This window comes from Gopherus flavomarginatus, chromosome 17, assembly GCF_025201925.1.
Source record: "Gopherus flavomarginatus isolate rGopFla2 chromosome 17, rGopFla2.mat.asm, whole genome shotgun sequence".
Classification (NCBI taxonomy): Eukaryota; Metazoa; Chordata; order Testudines; family Testudinidae; genus Gopherus; species Gopherus flavomarginatus.
The window spans coordinates 12,795,138-12,822,962 of NC_066633.1; the positions used below are offsets into that span (position 1 = coordinate 12,795,138).

Genomic DNA, 27,825 nt, shown 5'->3' on the forward strand with positions numbered 1-27,825 from the left:
CCTATCTATCGCGCTCTGATTTGATTCGCTGCTATGGCTGAGGTTCTCCTAATGCTCGGGGTAAATGCTGTGGTCATTGTGCATGGTATGGACAATTCTTAGAGCAACGAAGTGACACTTTAAGTGACAGAACCCAGCTGCCCTGGAGAGGTTTAGTTTTTCTGCCCAGATGGTGTTAATGTATTTTTTTTCCTTTTTAACCCTATGTCATTTGTTTTGATGTTGGGCTTTCTTTGTTTGTTTTGTTTGATTCCTTTTAAATACTTTTCAAACTTATATATAGATATATATACTTGTGTCACTTTTGATTGTTTTCATATGTTTTGGAAAACTTGACAAATTGTACTTTTGAGGTTCTTTGCTTCAAATGTATCTCCCCCCCCCCCCCAAGGACTTGCATCTGAATAAGCTTCAGAACAGGGAGCTGATTTCAAAGTGTTTGTACATGCTCATGCTTGTGAATCTTTCAATTAGATGCAGAACTAGATGAGGCTACAAACATTGCTCACCTGTCTCCCTGCCCATGGAGAGCCTGGGCTTAGCATTTGTTCATGTAACTCTCCATTCCGTGCTGATGCAGATAGCCTAAAGCACTTGCAGTTCTGCCTATCTCTTGGAGTACCACAGATGTGAGAGCAACAAGGAGCTTGATAGGGTCCCCTCCGTGCACTGACAACTGCTATGTTGGTGGAGCTGATACCACTCAGTAGTTCCCCACCATGGTTAATGCAGGATTTGTCCTTGCAGCATAGCCAGAACCAAATGATGCTTTAACCGTAGTCTAGCCTTGGCTTTTAGCAGGATAGCGCTGTGTTTTAGGAACACAGTTAAAACCTGGCTTGTTTCCATCTGTTACGAGACTGAATTGTGTCAGGGTCTTCTGTGTTGTAACCAGGGTTTTAATGTGACAAGTGGGTGTGGAAGCTTGGAGGACGCAGGTGTGACCCCCAGCTCTGGGACACAACTACAGGAAGTTGCTGTTTTTGCACAGTTTGATTATGTCCCATGCTTCCTGAGAAGCCAGTCACTGTATAGATGTAATTGACCTCCAGAGGGATCAGTAACTCAATGGGAAAGTTAAGGAGGTCCCAGCTGAACAGTGCTCCTAGTTCATAGCTCCCCACAGTGCGACTTGTCCTTCCTGTTATGACTTGTCTGCTCGACCTGGTTCTGAGTGCAGGGAGAGATGGAACATTTGCTTCAGCTTTGCCATCTACCACTTTCTGCCCACATGTGACTGAGATCTTGTACTGCCATCTGCATTGGCTTGGCACTTGTTCCTCCAGGCCCAAGGAGATACAGGGCATAGTTTGTGGAGAACAACGTTAACAGACCCAGCTTGGACAGGGAACAGTCTCATCTGCTCTCTGCTTACTGACACTCTTTAATGTAAAACTTATCTTCTGATCATCCATCTGCACACACTCCTTTCCCCAACACCATAGCTAGAATTGTCTTATCCTTGCTGCTATTGGCAGTGTTGCTGACACAGTCACTGGATACAAGCCCCTAGGATAACTTTAAAAATAACTTAAGAAGATTGGAAGGCAGGATGATGGCAGGGGCAGAGGCTGGTGTGGGGAAAGGCAGGATGGGGGCAGGAGATGATTTAAATTTGTCTGATGCCTCCACAAATTTAACTGTGATGAGAGGTCACTCCATATTTGAGAAGTGAATGCCAGAACAAGAGCTGAGCCTTAACTCAGCAAAAGCCCTTCAGAGACAGACCCTAGGACGATTCCTAAGATCCTCTTGGGTGTGGAGATGGGCCTGAGACTGAACTGTAAGCAAAATCTTTTCAAAGTCAGTCTGTGTTTGTGAGGACTGATAGATTCACACAGGGTAATCTGACAAGAGAGTTCTGGTCTATACAGTTTATAAATGCCTGAGGAGTAGAGGAGGCAATATCCATAAGCTAGTCAGGATCTATACAAGACAGGTACTTGCACAAGAGAAAGAAGGGTTTTGTCTGAGCACAGGCCTGGGATCCAGGAACTCCTGTGTTCTAGTACTGGCTCTGTAGCCTTAGGCTAGTCATTGAGCTCTGTGTGCCTCAGTTTCCCCATCTGTAAAAACAATAGGTATAACTATTTACTTGTCTGCTCCCTAGGGACACAGTGAGGCTTAATCCATGACAGTAAAGCACTTCTGGAGGTGAATAGGTGCTAAGTAATTATTATACATGGGTCCATCCTGAGACAGACCTGCCATCTCCAGCTATCTCTCATCAAAGCACACAACATGGTGCAATTCTGATTTTGTGACTGTCTCTGGGAACACCTGGTCCCTTCACAGATAGGGAGTTTGAATTCTCAGGGCTGCCCTGAGTGTGCTGGCTAGCCTATGCAGATCAATCCTATTGGGCCTTCCTGCTCCACCAGGGTAAAGCTTCCTCAGTGCAGCCCTGAGGACATACACATCCCTATGTTAGCTGGAAATTTCAGTTAACCAGAGCGGCGCTGAGCAGAGCCAAGTAAGAAAACTAAGACAGGGACTGTCAATGCCAATTGAAATAAGGCTGGAGAGTGATTTCTGAGGCATTCAGTACTAAATGATGTGGCAGAGAGACTCCTCTCACAGTATCCTCCCAGGACTGAGGCTTATCCCCTTCCTCTACACAACCTCAATTTTCACTGAATGTTAAACAGTAGGGCAAACATAACATGAGTGCTTAAATCAGTGCTTCTCCACAAAGACGGCACTGACAAGGGACCCTCCACCTGGAGTTTAGGTAACCTGCACCCTGGCTAGAGGTCTCACTTGTCAGAGACAATGGCATAGCCTTGAGCCTCCAAAGTGCTGAGTGCCCTCCATTCCCAGTGCAGTCAACAGGAAAGACATTTTACAGTAGGTGTTCAGCCCTTAGCAAGTCTTGTAGGAGCAATAGCCTCTATGTATTGACGTATCAAGATGTGTAGCCTTAACTAGCAACACCTAATAGCACAAGAATAGTTAATTTGTACAGGGCTAAGAAGACCGGTACAGCACTGATAATCTGAGACCATGAACACAACACTATCGATAGTTCATCTTCCCCATTCACATTATAACTCTTAACTACTCCAGACAGGGTACTGGCCTTACCACTTACATCCTGGGAACTAAGCACTCTGGTTCCTGTGCTGAAGCACACCCAGCCCTGAATATTAGGGTATGTACATCCTAACATTTAGTGGTGGTGCAGTGAACACACAGACAAAAGAGGGTAGTCAGATGCTAAACGATGGCTTGTGCTCAAAAAGATAGAATTAAAAGTAGTAGGAACCACTTGTCTCCAAGACAACCAGAGTGTATAAAACAAGAGGAATAATGGTTTTATCAGTGATTGATGAAAAGCGAGATTGGGGGCTGGATAGGAAAGCAGCACTTATAAGTAAAGATGGAAGAATTCCTGCTGCACTCAAACACCTCTCTTACAGATTAAATTCTGACTCCAAATATCTGTCACTGAGAGAAACTCTGTCATTTTTGCTTGTTAAAAACAAATAAATGTTTTAAGTAAGGCTAACAATTAACCAAATACGTATTTCCTTGTTTAAAAAAGTTTCTGTCGTATTAAGCAACTTCTGCTTTCACTGTGTCCATTGATCAGCCTGATGTTGAGAAGTCTGGTTTGAACACTTGTACATGGTGAAACCAAGTTAATTAATTAATTAAATTAAAATGCATATCTGTTGCTTCCTTACTATTCTGATTGAATTAACTTTTCCGTTGTTTCCATAGGGATACCTGCTCTGTATTAAACCTAGTGCTTAACAATCTCTTGCTCCTCTGTCTGTGAATATGGTTTATTTTGATAAGTTACTGTTCCATTTGTTGTCATGTGTCTAATTAAACATGGAAGGAACTGCTGTGTGTTGATCCAGTTCAGTTACTTTTTGCTTTCATGACTCCAAAGGGATATGATTTTTTTTGTCACTGGGAGTGTGGGGGAAAGAAGACTATTGTTATTAAGTGAGGTGGATGGGAAAATCAGGACAATATTCAGTTATACCGATTGCTTGGCAGAGTGTCACCAGGCTTATCTGCAGTGGATATGCCCAGTATTCATGGGCATAACCATCCTGAGTGAGGAAGCTGACTGTGAGAAGGACTCTCTTACACTACTTAAGTGCCACTGTGACTTCCTACTTAAAGGACCCAATCCTGCAAGCTCCTGAGTACACTCATCTCCCATTGAGTTCAGTGGGAGTGCCAGGTTCTCAGCAGGCCCTGGATAGGCAGGGTGAGAAGGGGGAATAGTATGAATCTGTACTGTCCCCAGGGAGCTAGAAATATAGTAGTGCAGTGATTCAGTATGTACTGAGAGAGACCCTCTACCAGCTGTGAGGTGGGTTGTGTAAAGTTTCAAGTTGAGTAGATGCCATCAGAATCTAGATTTTATACTGTAAGACTCCTGCTGAACTCATGTCCAATTCAGTATAGGATAGTTTCTAGAATTAAGCCCAAATTTTATCCACTTCGTGATTTTTTGGTTTTGAAATTTAAGTTGAGGAAAGCCTTGAGCTCTGTACCAATTTCAAAGCTGCAGGGCAAGGTAAATAGCACACTACATGTCGCAATATATAGTTTGAGTCACAAATGTGAAAGATAAGTTCCGTCCATCAGACTCGGGGGCACCCCCTGCAGTCACACAGAAGATGAATGTTTCTGCTAAAGGGATCAGTAGTTAGTAGCAGAAATAGTTAACGTTTTTGCTATTTAAAATTGCCATCCTTAGGCTTCGGATCAATACCTCATTGAGATTAACTGAAGGCAGTTTCCACCTCTCTTATCTATCTGACGGAACAGCCTGACTACTGCACTGAGTCTCTGTGAGAAGCTTTGCTGCTCAACCAAAAGAGTTAGAAACATATTTTTATGATGGTTCCTCCATAATTTTAACTAATATCCTCAGCAAAGCACTAGTGTAGGCTCAATCTTACCCCTGGAAAGTTTTCTCCAATACAAAAAGATTACTGGATTTGCTTTAAGGTTGTTAAAACATGATGGGGAATGAACTAGAGATTCTAAAAATCATTTTCAACATTTCAGCTTTGCTGTCCCAAATAAACGATTTATAGTCAACCGTGAGCACCTTTAACAGTTTGCACTTTACTGTCATGGGACCAGCAGAGGGAGCACTGACTCGCTATATTCCCACAGATGGCCTGAAATAATCCAGAATGCTGATGTACAACCAAGGAAGGAAAATAAACAGTCTGGTTTATACGCAAACAATAACAGGAAGGAATCAGCTGCTTGCCACGTGGAGGAGGATAAAATGTGCAGGGAGATACTTTCAATACCCTACTGTTTTTTCCTAGCTATGATGGATGGAAAAAATTACAGTGTAAAATCATAGTTGTCAGCAAGGCTCTGTCTACACTTTAAGTTAAAAGGTGTTGGGACAGATCTTTGCTTGTAAAACCCATACAGTGCTTTGGGTCCTCACATATGAGCTGTAGCAGGCATTTTACAAGCTTTGTTTGTATTGATTTGACTGCCTGGGTGGAGCTAGTTCATGTCTGGCTGACCCTGTGCAGTCAGTGTTTAATTTATCACTAGGGTGAGTGGAGAGCAACAGGTGTAACAGCTGCATGCATTACAACTGGTTTTGCCTAAGACCATCTCACAAAACAGCCACACTTTTCACTGCACATGCTCTGCTGCAGGGTCTTGAGAATCCTGTATCCCCTGCTTCAAGCATCCCTGTGGGTAGTTTTAGTGGAACTCCCTAGTTTTGGGTATATAATGCCCAGTCCTTGCTGCGGGTAGCTATAATGCACATTTGACCTTCATGAGCACCGTTGCCATAAAACTGCAGAATCTTGTGATAGATTCCTACATTTTTTGCCTCCTATGATGCCTACTTAAATAAAAAAAAAAACATTGTTTATGCTAGGATCTGGCCTGAGATCCATTTGCAGAGCCTTCGTTGGGATCATAGAATCATAGAAGATTAGGGTTGGAAGAAACCTCAGGAGGTCATCTAGTCCAACCCCCTGCACTTGTCCTTGTTGAACCTTATCAGATTTCTTTTGGCCCAATCCTCCAATTTGTTTAGGTCACTCTGGACCCAATCCCTACCCTACAGTGTATCTACCTTTCCCCCCATCTTAGTGTCATCTGCACACTTGCTGAGGGTGCAATCCATCCCATCATCCAGTAAAGATGTTGAACAAAACTGGCCCCAGGATGGACTCCTGGGGCATTCTGCTTGATACTGGCTGCCAACTAGACATTGAGATATTGATTGCTACCTGTTGAGACCGACAATCCAGCCAGCTTTCTATTCACTTTATAATCCATTCATCCGATCCATACTTTTTTAACTTGCTGGCAAGAATACTGTGGGAGACCATATCAAAAGCTTTGCTAAAGTCAAGATATATCACATCCACTGCTTTCCATATCCACAGCATCTTCTAGGATGAGATAACTGGCTCTCCGGTTGGTCAGGCATGATTTGCCCTTGGTGAATCCATATTGACTGTTCCTGATCACCTTCCTCTTCTCCAAGTGCTTCAGAATGATTTCCTTGAGGACCTGCTCCATGATTTATCCAGGGACTGAGGTGAGGCTGACCTGTCTGTAGTTTCCCGGGTTCTCCTTCTTCTTTTTTTTAAAGATGGGCACTATATTTGCCTTTTTCCAATCATCTGGTATCTCCCCCGATTGCCACAAGTTTTCAAATATAATGGCCAATGGCTCTGCAATCACATCAGCCAATTCCCTCAGCACCCTTGGATGTATTAGATCTGGCCCCTAGTCTTGTGCATGTTCAGCTTTTCTAAATAGTCCTTAACCTGTTCTTTCACCACTGAGGGCTACTCACCTCCTCCCCATACCATGTTGCCCAGGACAGCAGTGACGGAGCTGACCTTGTCTGTAAAGACCAAGGCAAAAAAAGTATTGAGTACTTCAGTTTTTTCCACATCATCTGTCACTAGGTTGGCTCCCTTGTTTGTTAAGAGTCCCACACTTTCCCTGATCTTTTTCTTGTTGCTAACATACCTGTAGAAACCCTTCTTGTTATCCTTCACATCCCTTGCTAGCTGCAACTCCAGTTGTATTTTGGCTTTCCTAATTACACCCCTGCATGCTCGAGCAATATTTTTATACTCCTCCCTATTTATCTGTCCAAGTTTCCACTTCTTGTAAGCTTCCTTTTTGTGTTTAAGATCACCAAATATTTCACTGTTAAGTCAAGGTGGTCACCTGCCATATTTGCTATTCTTTCTGTACATTGGGATGGTTTGTTCCTGCGTCCTCAATGAGGTTTCTTTAAAATACAGTCAGCTTTCCTGGACTCCTTTCCCCCTCATATTAGCCTCCCAGAGGATCCTGCCCATCAGTTCCCTGAGGGAGTCAAAGTCTGCTTTTCTGAAGTCCAGGGTCGGGATGTGATGGGAAGATATGATGCTGGTGGATTTCAGTTCTATGATCAGAAACCAGATTGTTTGCCTCAAGGGATCACACAGGCTCACTGAGTTGGGTGTTGAACATAGAGCTAAGGTCTGATATGCTAAAGCTGGACTCTAGGGTGGCAAACAAGCTAGAAAGCAAGCTGGTGCAGGCTATCAATAGCTCTGCAGAGACTGAACATACCAAGGAAGAGGAGCATGTCCTGGAACCAAAGGATGTGACAGAGGAACCTGATAGCTAATTGGGATGGAGCCACAGGTGTGGGAATCTGCCACACAAGGTACTTGTGGTTGATAGACACTCTGTTTTTATTGTGTATAATTGGGAGTGAGAATATGGAGTGGGTTCACTTGGAGCCTTGGAATCTGCATTAATGGGCGCCACAAATATTGTGAAGGCAGACCTGTCACCAGCCAGAGTGGAGGCATCTTCGGGTCTCAGAGAGAGGCGAAGTGAAGACCTGAATTTGGAGTCTATCCTAGGCTGCTTTAGCTGCCTCAAAAATGCATTTATATTACCCATCCTCAACCTATCAGTCAAATGGGATCAAGTGCTCACAGACAAAATTCCCAGTGGGACTTTTACCTGCCCATGGACATCTTCAAATGTTTTATTCTTATTACAAATAGACAAAAGGCACAACCACAGTCATGGTATAGGTTCACAAATATTAAAGTTTGTAAACTGCACTGAGAACTACTGGTGAAAAGGCAGTATATAATGGTATCTGAGAGCTAGAAAGAACCACTTAAGCAAGGCTGTGATGGTGCCCATCCCCATAGCATCAGGAGCCGCTCCTAGTGTAATCATAAACAAAGATCTGGGGGGAGAGCGGAACTGGGTATCCCGGCTAAAAGAGTCTTGAGCTGCCAGAAGTGAGGTGAGAAGGCGCTGCAGCATTAGCGTTTCATACAGGTTTATAGTCGAGTGACCAGACAGCAAAGCATAAAAAATCAGGACAGGGGTAGGGGGGTCACAGGTGCCTTTATATGAAAAAGCCCCCAAATCAGGACTGTCCCTATAAATTCGGGACATCTGGTCACCCTAGTTTATATGCTCATTCAGGCCTCTCTTACACAGCGCGAATGAAGGAGCCCCTCCACCGCAGGGCAGTCAATGAGTTCAGCACCCCAGGGGTTCTCTGCCCCCGCGGCCACACAACTGTTAATGCGGTTTAACAACCACCTCCCTACCCCCGCTCAAGCCCCACCCCTTCTGCCATGACAACCACCCGGCCAATCCTCGCTCCCTGCCCTGCCAGCTGGCGCGCTGGGCCGGGGCCGGGGCCGCCCGCCCTTCCGGGTTTGGTGCTGGGGCGATGCGGCAGGGGGCTGCCTGGGGCGGCGGCTGCCTGGTGCGGGCGGCGCACACGGGGCTCAGCTGGGGGGTCACTCTGGCGCTCTTCCTGCATCGCACCGGTGAGACCCGGAGAATCCTCTCTGCCACCATCGGGCCCCTGGGATTTCCCTCGCCAGGGGAGAGCCGGCCCGCGGCGCTCCCTAAGCGCCGGGCATGAGCCCGTCGGACCCCCGGGCCGCAGGCTGAAGTCGCCAGCACCTCGGACCCGGGGGGCTCGGCTGCTGCCATGAACTTGCCTTTTTTTGCGCCCCCCCCCCAACTCACCCAGCTCAGGATTATTATTAGTGCAAAGATCACACTATTGGCTGCTTTTCTTACAGCCGCATTGCCTGGAGTTATGCGATTGTGAGAATCGCAGCTTTCATTTTTTGAAAAGCGTTTGGCCCTCATAGGCTAGAAGAATATCATGAAAATATGAACTCTGAAGACTCAAAAACCAGAAAGCCACCCTCGCTCGTTACCTTAAAATAAGAGATTTAAAAAATATTTTGATGGAGCCAGACTTGTGATTTTTGGACACTTGAAGTTGGCAATAGTGCACCATCATATCTGGCAGGGAAAAAATTACCTCCGAGCTGGGGAAGTGAGAGCAGAGGAGACTGCTATATCCCCACCCAATGCAACTAGATCCCTCTCCTACCTGGACAGAGGGGAAACCTCACTGCTATTGCTTGGGAGGAGGGCGGTTTGGTATTTGACATTTGAGAAGACCTGGTGCCTACTCCAAGGAGTTTACAATTTAATCTAGTCACACAGCATAATGGAAAACCTATAAAACGTGGCAGGTTATAATAAAAAGTACCTTTTATGGTATTTGATGAATATAATGCTTAACATAATTACTATTACGCTCTTCATATATAAATACTGTTTTTACTGGATTTTTATGACCCTGAATCTTACTCTGGCACCTAGATGTTGCAGTGATGCGCACTTTTGAAATGCAGCTATCATATTAATTCTAGAATAGTTACATACAGCACACTGCAGAACAGCAGGAGAAGGTGAAGAGAGATTGAAGTACAGGTAGAGCTGGGGGAAGGACTTGCAAATCAATGGGGGGAAGCTGTTTGCTGATCTCTTAAGTATGTTGTAAGGGCTCTTTGTAAATAATCAGTTCCCTTGGCAGAGGGGACAGCCGTGATGGGTCCCAACTTCCTGAGCAGTTGAGGCATACTTCCCACGGTTGATGTGGAATTCAGCCCCACATTGAATCCCATAACTAATAAGGTCAAGGAGAATAACTTGTTGCCCTAAACATTTCACATGGACTTATCCTTTCTATGGTGGCCTCTTTCAGATCTGCGAAAGCAGGAAGAGCAAGGAGAGTTGCTGCAGCCACTGATATTTGTCTTACTGGTTCTCTGCTCAGTTTTGCTGTACTTTGTAGTGTCTCTCATGGATCCAGGCTTCGTTGAGTCTGATGAGGAAGAGAAGGTAAAGACTTTCTGTTAGCATGCATCATAGTTGACTGAATGAAGGAAAGTGGGAACCAACCTTCCTGGTTATAAAACCGGTAGATTTTCTTTTTCTTTGCAACATACTAGATAAGAATATGCAATATAAATTGTTTTGACATTTAGGATAGAAGACTCTTAACGTGTACAAAAGCAGAAGTAGTCACAAAGTTTAGGTTCTATAAAGTAAGCTTCAGGAATTGCACAAATGTTGCTAGGTGCATTTATCATACCATGCCCCCTTCTGAATTTCCCCTAGCACCCACATGCTCTCCCACTTTGTTTTACTGAGCGGATGCCTTCACTTGTCTCAGTTGCTACAATGCTGTGTAGAACAGATAGCTGCCTTATGTTCCCTCACTACTGCCAATTTCTGTGCATATAAAAACCAGGACAGAGGTGCAAGCTGGAAGGAAAGTACTCCTTGCAACTGTGTTTACTGAACAAGGTAATTATTCTGTTACTGTATCCCTCTTGAAAGATCGATTTGTACAAAAATCAGATGAGTGCTTTAACTAGAAGGAAATATCTCCCAGGTATTTTATATTTATCCTTCTTTAACATGCTTGGACACCTTATCTTGCCTTGTACAAGCAATTTAATATCACTTTAGTCTTCCAAAACTGAAGTGAATTTTGGTCTGTGTTTATAACTAGCACTGCTTATACGCAAATGCATTTCCCCTGTATTTTGAGGCAGATAGAGCAGTCTTATTACTACTTATATCCTATGTGGCTCCATGCTAAAGCTGTCATTCTGTCTCCACACACTATCTGGTTATCAATGGCTAAAATAGCCCCACTCTCTGAACAGTTACGTGTGTGTACCAATTGTATTCAGTAGGATTTCATGGGATTCTTTGGATTGCTGAGGTTATCATACATTGTGTTGGGTCTATGTTCTTTGTCTCTTAACAGCTTCTGTATTTCTCAAGGAATTGTTCTCTCTGTTTAATGTTCCTAAACTGTGAGGGAGTTGTGACTGTAATACCGTAGGAAAAAAGAGACAGCTGACTAATGGCTGCTAAGACACTTTACATCCCTCTCTCTAGAGTCTGGAGTACAAATCAACCTTACTGCTCATCCTTAGGCTATGTTTACACTATGAGCTACAAGTGTGATTCCCAGTAAACATACATGTACTTTCACTAGCTCTTATTGAGTTAGTGCAAGTATAAATAGTAGCCATGCCAAATACCAGTTTCAGGCGAGTTTGTACTGTGCCCTGCTAAACTGTGCCTTGGCTGCTGCTGCTTGTGTTATATGGCTGTGCTACTATTTATACTCATGCTAGCTTGATAAGCGCTAGTATGTAGATGTATGTACAAACTGGAATCAATCTTAGCTTGGCATTTTGACAAAGTCTTAGGTCCCCTCTTTTCTCTTACCACCTTTTTGTAGGTAGGGATGAATGAAGAGCAAAGAGTAATGATGCCCCAATTTCCAAGCAATGTTTGGCTGCGGCGCTGTGGATACTGCATGCTGAAGGTATGTGTGTGCAGCAGTTGGTCATAGGGTGACCAGATGTCTTGATTTTATAGGGACAGTCCTGATATTTGGGAACTTTTCTTATAGGCACCTGTTACCCTCCACCCCCATCCTGATTTTTCACATTTTCTGTCTAGTCGCCCTAGTTGCTCAAGGGACTAGGGTGATTGCTTGGTGAGCTGGTGCTCATCTGGCTACTTATCTTTTGTTATTGCCTCGCATATTGTTATGCTTAGCCATCACTCGGCTGCTGGACTGGTTGGAGGCATCAAACATTACTTTTTTTTTGTAAAACAAGGATTATCTTGATGTAAAAAGCCAAGGCAGGAGCAGACAGAATTAGAAACTTTGATTCATGTACAATCCTGAGATGAAAGGTGACTTGAGCAGAGTGTGTAACTAAACATTTTTAAATGGGAAACTGTTAATTTTCAAGATTAATACATATGTCCTTGGCAGTTCACAAAGTACTGTTCTCTTTTTACTCCACACTGGGGAAAACCCTGCTTCCTGCCTCCTTGTTGCCATGTCAACTAAGGCCTCACTACATCTTCAAATACTTCATTTGAAAGTGTCTTAGTAAAGTCAACATGTAGAGTTCATCTGGGTGGAAGGTGTAGCATGAGCAGATTGCTGTCAGGTATGAACTTGTTTAGATGCTTAGGAACAAAGAAAGGACAGTTACCTGTTCCGTAACTGGCGTGCTTCAAGAGTTGGCTGGCAAGAAGGAATTGAGGGTGGGGGGAGTGCGCAGCTCCCCTTATAGCGTGATATAGAGGCACCACTCTAGGGGTCGCAGCAGTGCTCCCCTACTACGGGTACTGCTAAGGGAAAAACTTCTGGCACCGGTGCAGGCGAGCATGCACACCTACTGTGGAATACACATGAGCAATCACTCAAAGAAGAAAAGCTAGTTTTAACTGTAGAAAACATAGTTTGCTCTTTTTTCTCCTTCATCCTCCTATTTGCTCCTTCATCCTTCAATCATCCAACCCTTCTGATCCTCCAGTTAGATTATTTCTTGAATATGTATCCCTGAAGCCCAGAAATGCCTGTTTTCAGTCGCAGTCTGTCAGTTTTATACAATCCAGAGTTGTTCCAGCTTAAGTAAATATCTGACCAGCAGAAGGAGCTATCAGCCAGCTTGTTGCCGAAATAGATAAGAGACTGGCAGATCATATGTGTACCACAACAAGGGGGCATGTCACCTGTTGCCATGGTCCCTTCCCCAGCCATACCTCCCCATTAATCCTAAAACCAGCCCTCCTCCCCATATCATCCACATGCCCCTGAAGACAGGACACACACCCCCAAAAAACAAACAGACAAACAAAAAAACCAAAACAAAACCCACAACCTTTCCTTGTATATACTCAAAACATTCCCGTGAATGGCAGCTATCCTAGTTTTTCACTGTCAGACTTTGGTCACCTTTTTCTTAAATATCCACAGCTAACTATATTGAGCTCTTGATTCAGCTAATACCTTCCCTTTGTGTTTGCAGCTTTATTCTGTAGCTAGTTAAGGGAAGTTTTATAGCAAAGTACCAGTCATGGGCAAGTAATTTAACCTCAGTTTTCCCATCTGTAAAAGGGGATGATAATCTACTTTCTAAGGCATTATACAAATATTAAAATAACTGCTTTTGAAGGGAGAGTAGGGGGAACTGACTCACTTTGCAGGATTGACCTGGATGACTTCCCAGCTATTTTCTATGAAATAGGGCATTCGATCTGGGTAGACTATTCTTAGTATCTGCTTATTCCACAGCAACCAATGCGAGCCAAGCACTGCCAGCTGTGTCGGCACTGTGTACGTCGTTATGACCACCACTGTCCCTGGATTGAGAACTGCGTAGGAGAGAGGAATCATCCACTCTTTATAGTCTACCTGGCTGTGCAGCTTGTGGTTCTCTTGTGGTCCTTTCATGTTGCATGGTGAGTACTTTAAGTAGCAGCCTCTGGCAGGGAGTTTGTATTTGAAGTCTTAGAGTTTTGATGAGAGCTGGACATTCCAAAATCCTACTGAATGGTTTAGGTAGAGCAAGATGGCAATGGCTGGAGTTAACATGATATGTTCTCTTTGCCTGCACACTGTAACCAGCTTTCGTCACAGCACCACTCTGATTATTGCCACTGAGGAGTAACATAGCTACTTACAGAATAGGGTATGGTGTTCCTTAAAACATTGGCTCTCAACCTTTCCAGACTACTGTATCCCTTTCAGGAGTCTGATTTGCCTTACATACCCCCAAGTTTCACCTCACTTAAAAACTCCTTGCTTACAAAATCAGACATAAAAATACAAGTGTCACAGCATGCTATTACTGAAAAATTGCTTACTTTCTAATTTTTACTATACACTGGGGAGGCCAATATGTGGCTCTTCAGAAGTTAATATGCGGCTCCTTGTATAGGCACTGACTCTAGGGCTGGAACTACAGGCGCCAACTTTCCAGTGTGCCGGGAGGTGCTCATTGTTCAATCCCTTGGCTCTGCCACAGGCCCCGCCATCTCCCATAGCCTGCCATGCCCTTGCTTCTTCCCTCCAGCCTCCTGCATGCCACTAAACAGCTGATTGGGAGGTGTGGGGAGGAACTGATCAGTGGGCAGGATGCGCTGGGAACAGGGCAGGGAAGCTGCTGACTTATTACTGTGGCTCTTTGGCAATGTACGTTGGTAAATTCTGGCTCCTTCTCAGGCTCAGGTTGGCCACCCCTGCTGTACACTTATAAATCAACTGAAATATAAATATTGTACTTACACTTCAGTGTATAGCATACATATAAAGCAGTACAAAGAAGTGATTGTCTGTATGAAATTTTAGTTTGTACAGACGCTTCCTGGGTTACACAACCCTGACTTATACAAACCTGCACTTACGGAAAAACTTCTGTAAGTTCCATAACTTTTTTTTTTTGTGCAAAATTCAACTTACGCAAGTTGGGGAGCAGCTGTACTGACTTTGCTAGTGCTTTTTATGTAGCCTATTGTAAAACTAGGTAAATATCTATAGATGAGTTGATGTACCCCTGGAAGACGTCTCTACACCCCCAGGAATATCGCATACCCCTGGTTGAGAACAACTGCCTTAAAACACTTAAAGCCTGAGTCCATTTAGGCAGTGGGAGCAGACAAGGCAATTATAGAATGGGGGATCATTTGAAGAGCTGGAAATTTGACTTAATTAAATTGTCACAAACAGTTACCTGAGCTACAGCACTTAAAACCAGATATATAGGATAGACATTCCCTGATAAATGAGGGGTAGATATATTGCAGGTAAGACTAACCTTGGCTTTTCCAGAGGTGACAGCAACATCAAAACTTCTGGAAAAACAAGGGAGCAGGCTTTGGCATCTGGCAGTAGGTATATTGCATTTATAGTCAGCTGCCATTCTTTCCCCTTTGTACGAGCACGAGGGGACTTTCAACTGTGATGTACTGTTGATTCAGTTGACAGAACTGAGGTGATTAGTTATGCAGTTTGATATTTGGGATTGTAACAGGCTTAGCTGTAAGCTTAAACTAAATTAATATAAAGTAATTTTGCATTGTTGGTTACTGTTTAACTTTCCCTCATTAATTATTGTGCAACCTATATTTATAAATGGCAGGCAAGTGAAAGTTCCCATAAACCATATTCTGTTAGTGGCTCCTGGCATTGTACTCATGCAGCACCACATGACTCTCTCTAATTGTCGGAACATATTTTTTACACAGGTATAGATGTCCCAGATCTTTTTCTGATCTCAGTTCCAGTGTATTTAGAACTTAACTTTGAGTCTTGGTACTGCAGCTACTGTCAAAGTTTATACAGTGCTTTGAAGCTGTAAAACACTGCAGAAATATCATGTGAGTCAGGAGTGCAGTATTTGTAAGTCAAGATGATGGTTTGATTAATGTAACTTCAGTTCTGTATCTAACCCAGTTTGACTTAGCCATGTTTCTCTTTTAATTGAAAGGTCAGGCCTTTACTTCCAACAGTCTTGGGAGTGGCTGCAGCACAACATCTTCCTTCTCCTGTCCTTCCTCGTGATAGCCATATTCACCATTGTAGTGCTTCTGCTGCTGATTTCACACTTGTACCTGGTCTCATGTAACACAACCACCTGGGAGTTCATGTCACACCACCGCATCTCCTACCTCCGACATTGTGAGTCAGAGAACCCCTTTGACCAAGGTGTCATTCTCAACCTCTGGAGATTCTTCTGTGCTTGCCGTCTCGTTACATGGGAGAAAATATACTTTCAGGAGGATAGTGACCATGTTTAATTAGAAAAAGGTAAATTCAGCCAGGATTTAATGGTGTAATCCAAGTTTGATTACAAGAGGGAAAAGTACATCTACAGAGTGAGCTGAAATGCAGGTCCTCTTGCTGAATTAGTCATTCAGCTTTTAACTAATAGAGGCTGCTTGTCACGGTGCATCTGTGTTGAGGGCTTTAAGAAAGGAATTTAGAGTAGGACTCTCAGGAACAACCTCTCTGATTCTTTAGAGAGAGCACTTGTATTGTAACCAATTTCCTACTGCTTCAGTGGAGGGGGAATTTAGTCCATAATGAACCAGCAACTTGTTGTACAACTATCCCATTCGCAGGGGCAAGTCTGCTTACAAGAATAAGTGGCAGTGTGGCTCTATGGTTGGTCTTCATATCCAGGTAAAATGACTTCTTGGTTCTGGGCAGCACTGAAGGGGTGATTTCTGGTCTGAGTGAATGTGTATGCTAGTCCTTTACATCTTTTTGCTAATCATATTCATCAAACCTCTTGAGGCAAATGCAAGGACTTCCTGAATAGCAGCTTTCACTTATTTCCTCAGTCTCCCCATCTCAGCTGGTGCCATATCCACTCTAGGGAATAGCAGCAGAAAGAAAAAGTTAATTATTGATAAGTCATACCAAAATCAGTTTAGGCAATATGGCCTTTCTTCATGATCATTCTTACTGTCAGGACCGATGTGCCTTAGTGGTAGAGTTGGCAAATAATGGAAAGCTTTGCATGAATATTTGGACAATGAAAAGGAAACCTCAGTTTGACTGCATGCAGGAGATTCATGCGTTCCACAAAGGTTTGAGCTTTACTACTGCCAATATGCCTGAGAAACAGCTATAATGCACCAAATTCAAGTTTTGAACTGTTAAACCTATGCTTTGTGATGCAGTGGCTACTTAGATACAAGTCAACAAAACAATACCATTGACTTAAACATAATGAAATGCACATTTAAACAGATCATAGACTCAGCTATTCGATATAGAAATTAATGAGTTTTCAGTGAATATAGACTTCTCAGATTTAAACCGTTCTTGGACAGAAAAATATTTGTCAACTGCATTATTTTTGCATGTCACTTATTCAGCTGTAACTCTCACCTATAGCTTGTTTGGGAAAAGCCTCCCTCAAAATATTGTTCCAATTACATATTCTTAAATTAAAATAGTAAATGGGTGAGTGGCAGTGAAGGAGATGTTTCTGAATGCTCTGAGATGGTTTTTAACTAGTAACAGTGGGCTGGAGCCAGAATCCTTATTTCCATACACAGGTCGAGCAACACTGATAATAGTACTATTAACTCCATGTCTTAATGATGTTTTCCCCACTACCATATTTGATAGTTAGGTTTTCAACTTATTTTACTTAACTCAAAAGGAGAAAGATGTCTTTTTATTTTTAAAGCGTTAAAGCAAGTGGAGGTACTGTATTAAAGATACTAGGAAGATTTCCATTTTAATTAAGATGACACTAACAAGTAAACTTAATTTCTTCAGTTTAAGCAGCATGGACAGTGAAATGAACCTGTTTAGTTACAAGTTCTTATATGGCATGGTAAAGAGTGTGTGTCAGTAGTCCCCTCAAAAAAGGAGTGCCCTCTGCACTGAATCTTAATTCTGAAAATATTTCTAATCATAAGGTTTTATAAAAACTCTGGTACGCTTATTTGGTGCCTTAGTATCTTTCATGACTCGGGTTATTACTTGATACAAGAGCAAAATGGATGGCTAGCACGTTGGCAGATTGCACACAGGTTCCAAGGTAGGTAAGTACTCTTAGAATATTGTTATACTCCGAAAAAGCAACTCAGACAGCAGAAGGGTCTCTGTCTGACACCAGGAAGACTGCAGGTTCCTTGGGGCTAGGGCTGTGTCTTGTACAGGGCAGAACATGCTATCACATGGTGGTACGTGAATGTCAAGATGGGGTCTTCCTGGATTGTATGTCACCATTAAGAAAGGATTCTGCCATTAGAATTTAGTTTGGTTGAAGAAGTATCTGCCAGACTAGACTTCACACTTAGCTGTGTTGGCTCTAGCACATGAAAAAATAACTGTCAGCCAGTATAACTGAATACATACAAGTTAGATATTGTTTGATGGGATGATGAATTTTAAAAAGTCTAGGCTGCCATTGAAAGATTTGCACTTTACATTTTTTAATGCTCTGAACTGTGTCAAATAATTGTAAATCATTAAAAGATTAAAACTAGTTTTTGCTATTCTCTATACACTTTTCAGGTCTAACACTCACTAGAGTCATCTGGTTCTCCTGCAGTAGCACTATGCTGCACCTTTTAATCTGTTAGAATGTAAAAAAAACATAGAAACATGCTAGTCTTGACATTTTGTAAAAGGTTTTACAAACACATTTGGGGCCAAATGCGTGCAGATAATGGCTGTTTAAAGAAGGCTCAGTACAGCCGTATACCTTGCCTTAAACTGGCTTTAAGGTTAGGAGGAGATAATTGGTAGCGTAGGTCAATTTCCCTTTGCAAGACATTCAGCAGTTGTTCTACTTGACTGTGGGAATGGGTGAGCTAAGATCAGGGTGGGCTGTTTTTCTTCCACACAAGTACATATACTAAAGCTCTTACCTAAGTAACTCTTTGAGCACTTCAGCCAGTCTTAATTTAATTGGGACTCCTCTCTGGTTATGGTCAGATACCGTCTTTAGAATGAGCACAATCCTTTACGGGTTAAGTCTATCCCTGTAGATGAAGAGTTGAAAAACCAACATCTACATGTTCCCATTAGCCTTCAGCAGGGATATTTCTTCTCTAGCCTACAACCAAAGTGCTGTTCCCTACACATAGTAACAACCATAAATGTGTAGCAGTCCAGTCTGCACTGTAAAGTGCAACCATGTTATAATTGCCCCAGTAGTTTATGAAAGACTCATTCCCCATACTTCACTTGGAAATTGTTTAAATAACAGTTGCTATTTTTGACTTCCTAGTCCGGAAGAGGCAACAGCACTCTGCAAAAGTTTCACAGTCAGAATGTAATATTTCAATAGTAATAAATGCTAATTACAGCATTGCTACAACAAGAACATACTCACACTTCTGCATTTTGAGCACCAAATGAAGTTGGTCTTGATACAAATTATTCTATATTTAGGCTGTTTTCTAGCCCAAGTTGTTTCATAATATTTATTGATTTTTCCAATATAAACATCCACAATATTTTATATTATCTGAGAAAAATACAGCATATACATAGTAAGGTAAAAAAAAAAACTGGAGAAATAGCCTCAGTGCAATCATTCAAGTGACATACCTGGCCCCAATAAAGATAACACATACAGAGGGGACAGATCCAAGCAGTTGGAGTGACAAGAGACTCTTATGAAAGGAAGAAGGAAAGGGAAATAGTATTAACATTACATGTACAGAGATAAAGAACTTTCTGTTAAGCAGAAGATCTGTGTTCTCCCAGCTCCTGATATGTTCTAACAAGCCAGGGAGATGAAAGGCAAAGTTTAATCAGAAGGGAGAGTCTCTTATTTACAATAAACAATATGTGCAAAGTTTGTAGGGTTTTAAATAATTTCTTATTAAAGACAAGAATTAAGATTTAGCAGGAGAGTAGAAATCTCATTTCTTTTACAAAGCAAGGCTCAGATCTCAGCTTGTAACATCTGGGCAGTTTCCAAACTCAACCTTCATGGTTCTGGTTTTATTAAACTACACCCCACCCCAACAATGAACACAACTGGGCCCAAATCCTTTACAAAGGAGAAATAGTGCCACATTTCTTATCTTAGAAAATAGGTGGGAAGTGCCAGTTCTTCTGCCACTGATCATCCAGTGCTGAGAAAGCTAGGCAGCTTGCAAGGCCCTGCTGCAGAGGTAGAGTTTGTTTGGGAAGGTTCTATTTCATTTAGATACATTGTTAAATGAAATCCAGTTTAAATAGTGAGTGCCCACAACTATCCAATGATGGCATCAGAGTACAGCCGGCAAGCATGAACCTTCTTAAATGTCACATCCAGTACTGTCCCTACTAGCATGTGCACACACTGAACAATGCAATAGAGCAAACAGCTTGCAGAACAGTCTGCTTTCTACAATCCTTAATACTACCAGACCTATGAATAATCTTTGCCTGTTATTAATTTGACCTTCTAATAGTCAGTGGCAAGTTCCTCTCTAGGATTTCTCAGGGTAGTAGTGGTCTGCATGGGCTCCTTACACCACAGCAATCAGACTTCCAGAAGGTGTCTGGAGACAAAGTCAAAGTCCTTAAAGGCAGCCTGTTCCTCAGGGGTCAGGACAGGGAGTTCATCTGGAGGAGTCAGGATTGGCTTCTGGGAGGTAAACTCTTCATCAAAGTTGCTAATGTCAGTGGGAGCTCTTAAGAAAGGCACAAAAGGGGGCTTCAGTGCTCTGGCAAACAAGGCATCCCAGTCAATCTCCTGTAAATAGAGGAAATTACAAAACCAGATTGGCACTAAGAACAGACCAACAAATTGTGAGATAGTAGGTAGGAAATAGTAGTTATGTATCCTCCCCCACTTCCAGATCAGCTGCAGCATGATTTCTGCAAGGCTAGAAAACAGAAGTGCCAAGATAACCAAAATGAGGAGTACCACAGAAGAGAGATCACTCCTAAACCAGAGTCTTTCTTCAGAATGCCAGCCAAGAAACAAAGCTACAGCTCAGACTGTTATTCAGCAGAGACAAAACTAAACTAGAACCATAAGCTCTTGTCAGGAGACTATTAAGCAGTTCTCGGTGTAGGGGCTACCCAAAGGAGTGTTTTCATTGCTATAGGGCCTGGCGTAGCTCTTTACAAATATTAGCATTTATGGGAGGATAATCCTGGACATTGATAAATCCCAACTGTTTTATACAATTGGTTTCAGTATTCAAAGCGTTAGTGCCTCAGTGGCCTTCCTTCACTATATATAGATTATAGCATCCTCTCCACCCTAAGCAATTCAGCGTTCATATTCCTCTGTGAACACACTGACAGTTCAAGTTTTATATTTTAACTACTCAGCCCTTCCTCCTGAATTCAGAGATGGTGATTGCCAAATAATCTGTATGATGGCACCTGCATCTGTATACCACAGCAAGAGAATTCCCATGTTATAGGGGAGATGTTTGATTGGATGCCTGAAATTAAGAGGTGAGGGACATTTAAGACTCAGTTTGGAGCTGCATATATTGAAATAAAGATCCTGTGCTTGGAAGCCTAATGGTACCAGAAAACAGTCTTTGATCAGGAGGTTCTGAAAGTGACTTGTTAAATATTTGGCTTTAGGGACCACGTGTCAGAGAAGCTGCTGTTGAGAGTCTCATTTTTGACCAAAAGAAACAGGCAAGTTTGCCTCTATAGCAACAGAAAGCAAATAGCTCTTCTGCAGCTCAGACATATGAGCACAGAGGTGCACAGGGGTCTGAGCTCTTACCTTGAAAAAGGGCTGGGTTTTAATCTCCTCTGCGTCTCTCTCTCCTGCTCCAAGGCGACGTTCTGGACATTTCTGGAGAAGCTGCAGGAAAGACCAGTAGACAAATTCAACACATGGAACAAGGAGGGACATGAACAATATTCTAGAGAGAAAACAGAGCAGCAACCATCCAATCTCTTTCACTTGCTCCCTTCATGGCAGGACCATAACCAGTCAGCACTAAACAAAAGTTTAGTCCATTGTAAGCCATCCATTTATATCAGTGGGTCATCTACTGTGGACTCTAAGTAGCATACAGCCTTAACTATATATGCTGATCCACTGATAATTAAAAACAGAATTCAGCCCTATCCACAGAATAAATCTGACATCCCTACCCTAGAGTTAACATCTGTCCATTTCAGAATTGGCAGGATAGACTCCAATAGGAACCCTGCTTAATCCTCAATGGCTATACAAGTGGCATGTGTGTATGGATGTGTCAAGGATGAGAAATTAAGAGAGAAGAGAGTGCAAGTGTGTGTGTGTAGACTTTAAGGGTTCCCCGTAGAATATGTGGACACCTCTGGAAGTGCGCACATGTGCACACACACACACACAGGAAATGCCATCTAGTTAGAAAAATGTCTCTCTGACTCTACTTATGCTGAGGCCTGAGTAAAACCAAGGAGATCCCATTGCAGTACCTTGCGGAGCATGGGAAGTACCTCAGAAGAAAGGAATCGCGGATAGCGGACCTCTTCATTGACAATGCTGTCAAAGACCTCCTCTTCATTATCTCCGGGGAAGGGAGACTGCAGTGGAGACATATTATTTGACATACATAGTATCTGTATCCTACTGTTCATTTATCACACTGTAAGATGGGATGAAAATACTTTGGAGTTTTGGAAGGATTAGGTAGGGTTTGGCAAGTGCTATGAATGAGGAAAATGTGATATAAATACTAAGGATCCTTATTGGAGAGAACAGAATTAGGAATGTTAGGCTGCTAGAGCTGGTTTCAAAATTACCATAAAAACAATGATAGGAATCACACTTTTAATGCCGGGGGAACCCAAAGATGTACTTTTATTCACTTAAATTATTTTAATGAAATAAATGAAGAGCAGTTAGGTGCACCCATTCCGTGACCACTCATGTCATGTGGTGAAGCCCACCTCTCCCTTTCCCCAGAGGAAAATGGTCTCACCTCACCGACAAGCATCTCGAAAATGAGCACACCAAGCCCCCACCAGTCCACTACCCGCGTGTATGAGGTGTCTGTCAGGACTTCCGGAGCCAGAAATTCAGGGGTGCCACAAAAAGTGTTAGTGCGGTCCCCAAAACCCATCCCTGTGGAGAAAATGCCTTTATGAACACACCATACACATTCCCAATTGGTTATGCATCACCACATTTTCTGGAAGCATAACAGGCAATGTAGGCGATGACAGCAGGGACGGTGATACTGGATGATGGACAACATGGCTGAGGATAGAGACAGGTGGGCAATGAGGAGAACTGGCATTAATACATTACTCCAAGGGGGATCTGCCTCTGATCTTGCAGGACACTTGCCCACCCATGTCCATGAACCCTTGAGGAAGCATGGAATCTTCACTAAGTACTCTAGCAGCTTGTCTTTTTAGTGTTTCTAAGCTGAGGTGCAAAAAAGGAATGTAAAGACACTGTTTATTTAAACAACAACGCAAAGAAACTTCCTGCAGCCACAATTATCATATAATGACATAGCAAGGACACGGAAAACAAGCCTGTACAATGCTGCATCCTGGGTCCTCTGAATAGTCAAATGCATTATAAACCCCTTTATAAGTTATCCTAGAGAGAAGGAACAGGAACTGCTCCCAACTTCATAGTGGTCAGATAGGAAGGATTTTTTTAAGTGGGATGAACACAATTGTGTTAGCACAGCAATTCCACTAGTTGTGCTTGTGAACATGTTACCAAACCCTAGATGCGCAGTTTCTCCAGCAAGGGTGAAGGCTCAATCTTGGTACCATCAAAGTTGCTCACCTTCCTTACACAGCCCAAAATCTGCAATCTTCACAAAGCCCTCAGCATCTAAGAGTAAGTTATCTAACTTCAGGTCCCTGCAGACACAGAAGGAAGAGAATGGGGGGTGAAGTTTGGGAGTTGGCATAACCCACAGGCACCAACTTTCCAAAGTGCCAGGGGATGCTCGACCCCTAGCTTTGTCCCAGGCCCTGCCCCCACTCCACCCCTTCCCCCAAGGCCCCACCACACCTCTTCTCACCCAGTTCCGCCCCCTCCCCCAAGCACTCCACATCCTCACTCCTCCCCCATCTTTCCCAGCCTCCTGCCCACCGCAAAACAGCTGTTCATGGCAGGCAGGAGGCAAGAGGGGCGGGCACTGATCTGCAGGGCCCACTGGCAGGCAGGAGGCACTAGGAGGGATGTGGGGGAGCTGATGGGGGGCTGCCAGCGGGTTCTCAACACCAACCATTTTTTCCCCTGTGGGTGCTCCAGCCCCGGAACACCCCCCGAGTCGGTGCCTATGGCATAACACCAGCTGTTAGGAAGAGGGAAGTAGAATGAACAATGAATAGAGATTGCATTTTCTCAAATACTATATTACCTTAGAGGATGCTCTTCACAGACTATTATATTTATTAATTTATTTTCCTAATTGCATCTGGAAATGGCTCTGTGGAAGGAGAGGCTTGTACTATCAAAGGATGTATCCTGCTAATCGCAGGCCCCATTGCCAGGATGCCCCTGGAAAGAGGACATACGTTACCTCCCCCAAGTTCATCGCTGCTTCAGGGTGGCTGGGTCACTGGCAATATGTCTGACAGAGAGTTTCTTAACATTCCCGGGCATGGTTAACAGTAAGTTGGTATGGTCAATACAGACACAGGTTTGGATATGTTGTATTTCTGCCAACTCATTCCAGTCAACCGTGGAAAGGATCCAGTTAAACTCTTGAATGTGATGGCAGGAGCAGTGGGAGGGAAATGTGAAATGTCACTGAGCTGGCTAGCTGGACAGAGTGCTAAAGAAACCCCAGCATGGCAGTGAGCTGCAAACTGCACATGTGGCTAAATGAACAATTTAATATTTGGGTTGCTGGGCTTCTTACACTTTACTGTTATGTTACCTGTAAATAATTTTCTTCTCATGTAAGAACTGGAGTCCAAGCACTACGCAGGCTGTGTAAAACCTGAGAAAAAGGAAGCGTTTTCACTACAGAGACTTGAGAACCAAGTCAAACATCTGTGGTACTTCGAAACCTGAAACAAGCTAACTCACTGCGTCACATGTTCTGGAAAGACATCAGAGTGAATGCGCATCATGAGATCACCACCAGGGGTGTATTCCATCACAAAACATGCATGATCTGGCGTCTGGAAACATGCAAACATGTTCACCAGGAACGGGTGGCTGAAGGAGTTGATCACTTCAAAGATTCGCTTCTCACAGTTCAAGCTGTCAGGGTTCAAAGAAAGAAAATGTCAGGGCCAAAGCTCTGCAGAGAAGCCTATGTTTGAGATGGAAGTACAGAGGGGGATATTTTTACACAGAGTTATAGAAACAAAAAAAGGAAGATGACATTTATCTTATGTAGTTCCCAAACCCCCGTTTTATTCTCTTCCCCCCAGGTAAATGTTATTTTTCTAGATGCCAGGAGCAAGTCATGATTCTAGCCCTCTGATGCTTAAGAGGGATCCACTACCACATTAGTGCTGAGACTGACATGATTAGAGAGGTGATCTCACACTCTCTGGTGGAAGTGCTCCCTCTGGTCAGAGACTCACCTATCAATCTCATCTCGGCTAATGATGTCTTGTTTCTTTAGGGCTTTGATAGCATACAACTTCCCTGTTGCCTTGTATTGACCTAGCAGCACCTGAAAGACAATAATCCAGCACCCCCAGTCATTCTGAGATTCTTTCATCTGGCTATTTGGATGCCCACCCACACAGCGAGCAGGCACGGCACACAAATTGCTCCCGTCCATTCCAGAGAGTCATTGTCAAAGCCAAGGCCAAGCAACTTCAAGGAGGGTTTTTTATTTTCCTGAAGGCTCTGCAGTGAATAGCTCCAGATGGAACTCATTTTAAATTATGCTATTTTTTAAATCTGGAGTGTCAAAGCTGGTCCTATGATTTTATAGCCACTCAGTGCTCCAACTACCCAGAAGTTGTGAGCTCAGTCTTTGGGGAGGAAGATCACCTAATGCTGTTCTCTAGTGACCCCTATGGATGATGAAAGGAGTGACCTTGATGGGCTCTGGAGCTAGAGGCATATGAACTACATAGGGCACGTGAAAAGAGGATAGGTGGAGGAACCTGAGCCCTTAAAGGTTGTCTCCAGCCTTGGAATCTCTAAACACCCAAAAGACCCTCTTATTAACAGGAATATCAGCTGTTTCCTTGTGGGGCAGGAGCTGATTTTTCCATTTAAAGTTGAATGAGCCTCTTCTCCTTTTGGAACATTTTCACTCTCAAACTATGAGACGCAGAGGTGGAAAATGAGAGGGGGCCAGCTTTGCACCCACTCCCTCCAAGGAAGCTCCTTATTCCCACTCTACCTTCCCAAAGTGCCCTCGTCCCAGCATGGCGATGCAGTGAAAATCCTGAAGCTGAACAGCCCTCTTCCTGCAGACAAACACAGAAAGCACTAATAGGACAAGACAGTAAACTCAAAGGTCAGAAATGGATACCAAAGGGAAGGAGGTTTACACAGCAAGAAGCCAAGCTTAAGGAAGCTAGAGGGTAGCTGGTGGGACAAGACCATGTAAATATGAAGGTGGTGTCAGAACAACAGAACAACAAAAGGTTAGTGGTGGGGTATGGGAGGAGACCAAGTCTGGGGTACTGGTAGGATGAGAAGGATTCTAGTTCTTAAATAGGGATAGATAGTGATGAGGGGAGAGTGTGGGTGTTGGAGGGCAAAAAGGGGAAAACAAAATGTGTAGCTGAGTGGACAGATGCCATGAAACATTATGCTGACCACATGCTGTTACCAAGGAAACCAAAACTGTAGATTCTGGAATCTCTTGGGAAAAAATAAAAAGGCAATTAAAAGGCTTAGTCTAGGAACATCATTTGCTGGGAACAGAGATTTCCCTCTCCTCTGGTGAGTGAACTGAAGGACTAAGAATCTAGCCCAGAAAGACACAAATGTCCCTCCCAGAGAGACGGTAGGTAAGTCAATGTATGTGTCTGACTGTGTCCTTGCTACCAACTACAAACCTCCAAAGTGAGGGTGAAAGGACTGATATGTTAATACCCCTACATAAGGAAATAGTTGAAGCTGTTGATCAGTTAAATGTTTAATTTTGTTATTCATGCATTTTTATGTACCTGATGGTTCAATATTGTTGTTGTTGTGTTTTTTACCTAGCATTTTCTTGTTGCATTTTTCTAGTCTGTATCCTTGTTATATACAGCCCAGTAGCAGCATTAGACTCTACAAACAATTTTATTGTTTTATGTAAGCCCCCCGTGCAATGGAGACTAATTTATCTCAAACAACTACATTAATATAATAAACAAGGGGTGCGGTCTACTGGGGGTGCTTTTGAAGTATGTTACTTAGTATTCAGAGAGGTATATCTAAATAGTTCACATGTTTAAGCTCTAGAGAATTTAAAATGCTTAAAAATGATAAGCCATTTGAGGGCAGTTAAATTATTTTATCTTCTACTAGAAAGATTCACTCAATTGTATTGTACAGCCTGTTAATAGGGTAATGATCAAGGGTCATTACACAGATAATGCCATGCAGGCATCTGTATAAATAAGGTAATATGCAGAGTTTTCCTTGTACTATATAAATACAGTATGAAAAGTCTGTTACTGAGAAATTAATTTCCTAATAAGATATCATAATACTTATTTAACAGAACTTAAGACTGATGGTCAAAATTTTCAGCTCAATATCCCCTTTTCCTTATGTCCAGAAGAGCCCCATGCTGACCACAATTACCTCTGAGAAGCCCAGTCTGGTGTTTCTGTTACAGCAGAGCTGCGAGTCTTCTCTTCCACATGTAGCCTCTTCAGACACTGAATGGAGAGAAAGTCACCACATTCAGTTCTGTAGAATGGTGTTTGCAAAGTCCCACTGGATCAGATCAGAACAGACTGGAAAACCCATACCCAAGCCTCCATCTGTGTCACCCAGTGACTAGAGAGAATGTTCTTCTTGTGATATAAACAGGGATTGTCTCTGTTGTGAGTGGAATATGGCCCACAGAGCACACAAACACAGATTGTTTATGGCTACTTGGAGTCAGCTCCCAGCATGGGTACCCATTTGAAAAAGTCTAGGATGAACCATGACTTTTCCAGAAAGTCACTTCACATGTCTCAGTGCAATTCTAGAGAACTCTGGTGACCAGAGAGAATGCACTCATCTATGGGTGCACACTAAGTAGAAGAGTAAGGTATGTGTCAGG

The 27,825-nt window shown here is 43.0% G+C and overlaps 2 protein-coding genes across 2 annotated transcripts in view; one reads left to right on the forward strand and one right to left on the reverse strand.

The window, feature by feature from the left end:
* The first annotated feature begins 8,725 nt into the window (after positions 1 to 8,725).
* On the forward strand, positions 8,726 to 18,192 carry ZDHHC12 (zinc finger DHHC-type palmitoyltransferase 12). Its single transcript, XM_050927127.1, has 5 exons — positions 8,726 to 8,825; positions 10,067 to 10,203; positions 11,624 to 11,710; positions 13,481 to 13,647; positions 15,675 to 18,192. Exons 1-5 carry the CDS (start codon positions 8,726 to 8,728, stop codon positions 15,982 to 15,984), a joined length of 801 nt encoding a protein of 266 aa, XP_050783084.1. The 3' UTR covers positions 15,985 to 18,192.
* A 976-nt stretch (positions 18,193 to 19,168) lies between these two features.
* PKN3 (protein kinase N3) overlaps positions 19,169 to 27,825 on the reverse strand; it is a 28,012-nt gene continuing 19,355 nt past the window's right edge. Inside the window, exons 13-22 of the mRNA XM_050927126.1 lie at positions 27,357 to 27,433; positions 25,957 to 26,023; positions 25,181 to 25,272; positions 24,675 to 24,851; positions 24,523 to 24,585; positions 23,418 to 23,494; positions 22,594 to 22,736; positions 22,088 to 22,195; positions 21,402 to 21,482; positions 19,169 to 20,402 (exon numbers count right to left, since the gene is read on the reverse strand). Coding sequence (XP_050783083.1) covers positions 20,190 to 20,402; positions 21,402 to 21,482; positions 22,088 to 22,195; positions 22,594 to 22,736; positions 23,418 to 23,494; positions 24,523 to 24,585; positions 24,675 to 24,851; positions 25,181 to 25,272; positions 25,957 to 26,023; positions 27,357 to 27,433 — 1,098 coding nt within the window. The 3' untranslated portion in view covers positions 19,169 to 20,189. The remainder of the gene's footprint in view (positions 20,403 to 21,401; positions 21,483 to 22,087; positions 22,196 to 22,593; positions 22,737 to 23,417; positions 23,495 to 24,522; positions 24,586 to 24,674; positions 24,852 to 25,180; positions 25,273 to 25,956; positions 26,024 to 27,356; positions 27,434 to 27,825) is intronic.